The sequence below is a fragment of the Trichoplusia ni genome, chromosome 1 (genome assembly GCF_003590095.1).
Source record: "Trichoplusia ni isolate ovarian cell line Hi5 chromosome 1, tn1, whole genome shotgun sequence".
Taxonomy (NCBI): Eukaryota; Metazoa; Arthropoda; class Insecta; order Lepidoptera; family Noctuidae; genus Trichoplusia; species Trichoplusia ni.
Window position 1 is genome coordinate 12,614,608 of NC_039478.1, and position 4,527 is coordinate 12,619,134.

A 4,527-nucleotide genomic window follows, 5' to 3' on the forward strand; every position below is an offset into this window, starting at 1 on the left:
TGCCGGTTTAATCATAACGGGGTTTTCCTTTTTATAAATGATACACATTACACTAGCATATCCATCATGAATTCAAAGAAATCTAATGAAACTAATTCGTCAACTCCTTCAGGGGCTAAAGGCTTTTACTTATTAATCACCAGTATCATTTGCTTCTTAAATCTCATAGTGGATTTAGTACATAGGTACAATGTCGTACAAGAAAAAGATAAACTAAAATTTAAATCTTTTATTTACAGTTCTTATACATTAATCAATCACACAGCAAGTCGTAAACGCGATACAATTCCAAGTGTCATAACTTCAGACTTAACCATAGTATCCGTGTCCGTAGCCGTGTCCGTAACCATGCCCGTAGCCGTGATGTCCATATCCGTGGCCGTATCCGTGACCGTAGCCGTGGCCGTAGCCGTGGCCGTAACCGTGGCCGTAGCCGGCGACGGGGCTGCGGACTAACCTCACGACGGAGTCATGTGGCCGGAACTCTTCGGCACCGACTACAGCCAGGAAGGCGCACACCACCAAGGCGAAGATTGCGAACTGGAAATTAAAAATAGGGGTAAATTGGTTATAAGTCCAAAACAAAATATGAAAACTGGCACATATGTGAAACACTGGGTGTAACAATAAGTGTGAGAGCAAAATTTTTAACTTTTAAATGTTTTTTGTCACTAATTATTTATTTGAAGTATTGAAATCTGATTAATCTGCGATAAAAACCGAGTCCAAACTTTTCCTAAATAATTATGCTTATTGAATTCACTTCTTAAATCTACTATCGCTAATTTAAGATCGAATAAAAACTTTTTTAAGTTTACTTTTTTTTAAGAAACTATTTTCCTACTCACGTATTTCATTTTGTGAATCGTTGTTAGACAATGTTCTAAAATCTTTCCTGCCGACATTTTTATACCCATCTTTGAAGGTCGTTGACTTCCTTACCGAAGCCAAAATTTAACCGCGAATTAATGACAATTTTGTTTAAACAGGTTATAGAGGAAATAAGATCATTTTAATATGTATGAAGGACGCGCAGATTTCGATCAATATGGTTCGGTAGAACACAGGTAGACTATAATGAAATGTATATTTATTTTTTATTGTTTTCCTTTAATCCTTAGTGCTGAGAGCGATTTTAAAAGAAAGAAAGTGTGATGATGTCGAAATCGTGAAGGAAGGCTTGAAATGAGAACGCTATATAATTATTTCATAACTATTCAAGTTTTTATTACCTAATACGTCTTCCCACTCAGGCATTATACTTTGTTGAAGAAGTACGCAGTGGACCCCGAAACTGTTGAGTAAAGAAGTTGTTAGTAATTGACGAAAATGTGGGGGAAACTCTCAAGTCACTTTATGTTTAACTAGTTACTGAGTTTTTTTAATTTCGTTCCAAATTGATCTTAATAAGAGATTGATAGTATGAGTAATCAAAAATCTTCTCAGAGTAATCAAAAACTTCCCTTAAAATAATTAGATACTTAGTGGTTTCTTAGGTTTACGCGAATGTTAGACATTGAAATGAAACGAATTTTACGGATTTTATCGCGGTTTAATTTTTGGTTTTAAGACTGCAGCTCAGTCTGCCCGTGACCATGATACCTGCAAAGGCGTCGAAACGTCGGGAACTAAAACCAAAAATTAAACCGCGATAAAATCCGTAAAATTCGTTTCATTTCAATAATTAGATACTGTTTTTTCATAATCTCATTAAATCAGGACATGAATTTTAAGATTTCAAGATAATGTTTAGTGGTTTCTTAGGTTTACGCGAATGTTAGACATTGAAATGAAACTACATTTACGGTTTTTTTTTTTAATAAATAATCTAAAAGATGATTTCTCCAAAATATTGGATACTTATTTTTATTTTATTAAATCGCATCAAAAGTAGTGGACCGTACGAAATTTTTTTTTATCGCTCGTCTGCAAAAATTTACAGATTCGTGATGTTACACAAAGTTTCAACTTACTGAATCAGCTTTATTTTTTGTATAGGCTCTAGTAAAAAATACAGATTCGATATTTTTGTACATTTTTTTTAAGTTCTTATTGGGATTTTTTTCGTCGATACACAATTTCACATGGAAGGAAGGTAAAACACCATACATATATAAAGATGTTAAAAAAACTCTTTAAAGATAAGGTATACTTTCATAAGTACTGAAAGTTTAATCTTTGGGGCTATACTTACCAAAGAAGGTTCTATGGTAAGTTCGACCTAAAAACACTTAAACACCAAAAATTAAACAATCATAATTTTATGACAAAAGTGAACCAACTTCAAGAAAACAACTATTTACTAATGTGTATAAATAAAAGCGGGTTAAATCTTAAATAAAAAAAAGAAAAATGTTTATAGCGACGCCAGCCTGTTCATTGAAAAACTCTTTTATCATGCAGATTGTTTTTTGCTGGTTTTTTAGCTTTCTTTTAATTTTTTGTTCAAATATTTCCTGTTATTGCACTCGATTATATACGATTATTACCTTATAAGCTATCATACGGGTCCAGTACTGGCAAGTATGGGATTTGTTCAGAGTTTGCTGAAGTCCACAGAGTTTCAACGGTTTGTATTAACAATAGACATACAAAACGATAGTAACACGTTTTTATATCACAGATTTGTAGTTATAATTTGCTGCTGACCCTTGATATATTATATAACGCGATGAATCATTATAATTTTATATCGCCTTATGTCCGTGACTTCACTCGCGAGATAAATAAAATAGCATGAATACGATTTCTTTGATTTCAACCCTTGAAGTATTGATCGTTTAACGTGCTACTGAGTACTAAAACTTGTAACAGAATGTGACAAAAGTGTTCAGCTTTCGTTTCTATCCCTATAAGTATTCTATGTAAGTCTAATTGAAAATAGGCATCGAAAATTGGTATTTTTGTGGTTACTCCTAACTAACATAACAGACGACCAGACAATTTGTAATTTTACGATGTATATTAATGTTTTCCTTATAACAAGTTTAGTAGGTAAGTAAGAACACAACTTGAAACGCTAAGCTAAAGAAGTAAGTAAACCCGTGTATTGATCTTCCAAACACATATATAAGTGTCTTCGTTGTATTAAAACTTGATATTACAACGAATAGCACAATGAAATACGTAAGTAATTATCAAAGGCTAAAACAACTCAATCTCAACTCGCCTTTAATACAATTTCAGCTTGACGTTGCATATCTTTTGTTGTTGTTTTAAAAAGAAACATGTCAGAGTTTAATCCCTTTTTAAATTTATTCTTTTTTTTTTGTTGTATTTGAGTAACCTCTTTGTTATATTAGTAGCAGTAAATACCTTTTGCAGGTCAATCAGATATTCTTTTGTTTCTTTTTTGAAGCGTCGCGGCGGCGGCGGAAAAAATGTTTAAGGATAAATTACTAACCCAAAAATTGTATCCTTAGTGATAATAACCATTGAAACCTTTTCGACCAAACATTTCGGGGGAGAATGAGACATTGTTTCTACAATAATATAACTTGGGTTACTGTACAGGTTTAGAAATTCAGGGTACTGCCGTGCTGTATATTCATAACTAGCTTTTCGCCGGCGGCTTCGCCCGCGTCGAGGTCGATTATATCGCGTTTCCAAGAGAACTCTTCAAAAGTCCGGGATAAAAACTATCCTATGTTCTTTCTCAAGGTCAATTCTATCTTTGTACCAAAATTCATTAAAATAAATTTTCGTTTTATACGTGCTACCCTATAGAATATTATATTCATTTGATCCAATAGTCTTTAATGGTCCTTTGTTTTTCCAGTTTGCAATCTTCGCCTTGCTGTGTTACGTGATACTGGCTCTGGCTGGTGCCGATGAGGCAGCTCCCAGGGTCATCCGCAGAGCAGAAATTCATGTAGCACCAGCTAAGGTGGCCACAACCACCACAACGGCCATGGCTTCGGCCTTGGTTACGGCCAAGGCTAACCTTAAAAATTACTGAAATTAAAGTGTAACTTTAAAACTGTGATCGTGATTAATTTTATTTAATCAATTATATTTAATTATATTAATTTTATTTTATTCGCGCTAAATGACATCTTATTTTTTTAAATTAAGTTGGTACTCATAATAAAGATAATAATAAGTTCTTATTATTGTGAATTGATTGATTGGACCAGTTTTTGAGATGAATTCTTAATGATTGGGTGTGGTGTTAGAACTCGTGAATGAAAAACATAATGCTTTATTGAAAAACTAGCGACGCCTGTCGCCTTGCACGGTTATCTATGACGGGCCACGGGCTTGCGACGTTTGAGTTTAGAGTTAATTAGGAATGTCAGCTACCTGTAGAGGTAGCCGACATTCCTTATCTTTCATATAAGACCAGCCTTAAAATTTTCTAATGCTGGTCTCAAACCGTTTCGTATAGGGTAGAAAGTGCATGCACCACGCTAGCTTACTGCAGGTTGGCGATTTCAGATTCCAATATTTCGAATCTTGGTTTTCTTACGACGTTTAGCTTCGCCGATTCATAGTAATGGTAAAGAATACTTCAGAAACTGCATATAA

General features: G+C 34.0%; 1 protein-coding gene across 1 annotated transcript; it reads right to left on the reverse strand.

Moving 5' to 3' along the window:
• Positions 1–214: 214 nt before the first annotated feature.
• Positions 215–920, reverse strand: LOC113494950 (antifungal protein-like). Its single transcript, XM_026873530.1, has 2 exons — positions 849–920; positions 215–540 (listed from the first exon to the last, which is right to left on the reverse strand). Exons 1-2 carry the CDS (start codon positions 915–917, stop codon positions 310–312), a joined length of 300 nt encoding a protein of 99 aa, XP_026729331.1. The 5' UTR covers positions 918–920; the 3' UTR covers positions 215–309.
• Positions 921–4,527: the final 3,607 nt, after the last annotated feature.

Bases quoted from the DNA above. Each gene is read 5' to 3' on its own strand.
- LOC113494950 (XM_026873530.1), bottom strand. From the start codon at position 917: ATGGGTATAAAAATGTCGGCAGGAAAGATTTTAGAACATTGTCTAACA. The intron at 541-848 runs GTGAGTAGGAAA...TTTAATTTCCAG, and splicing joins CGATTCACAAAATGAAATAC to TTCGCAATCTTCGCCTTGGT.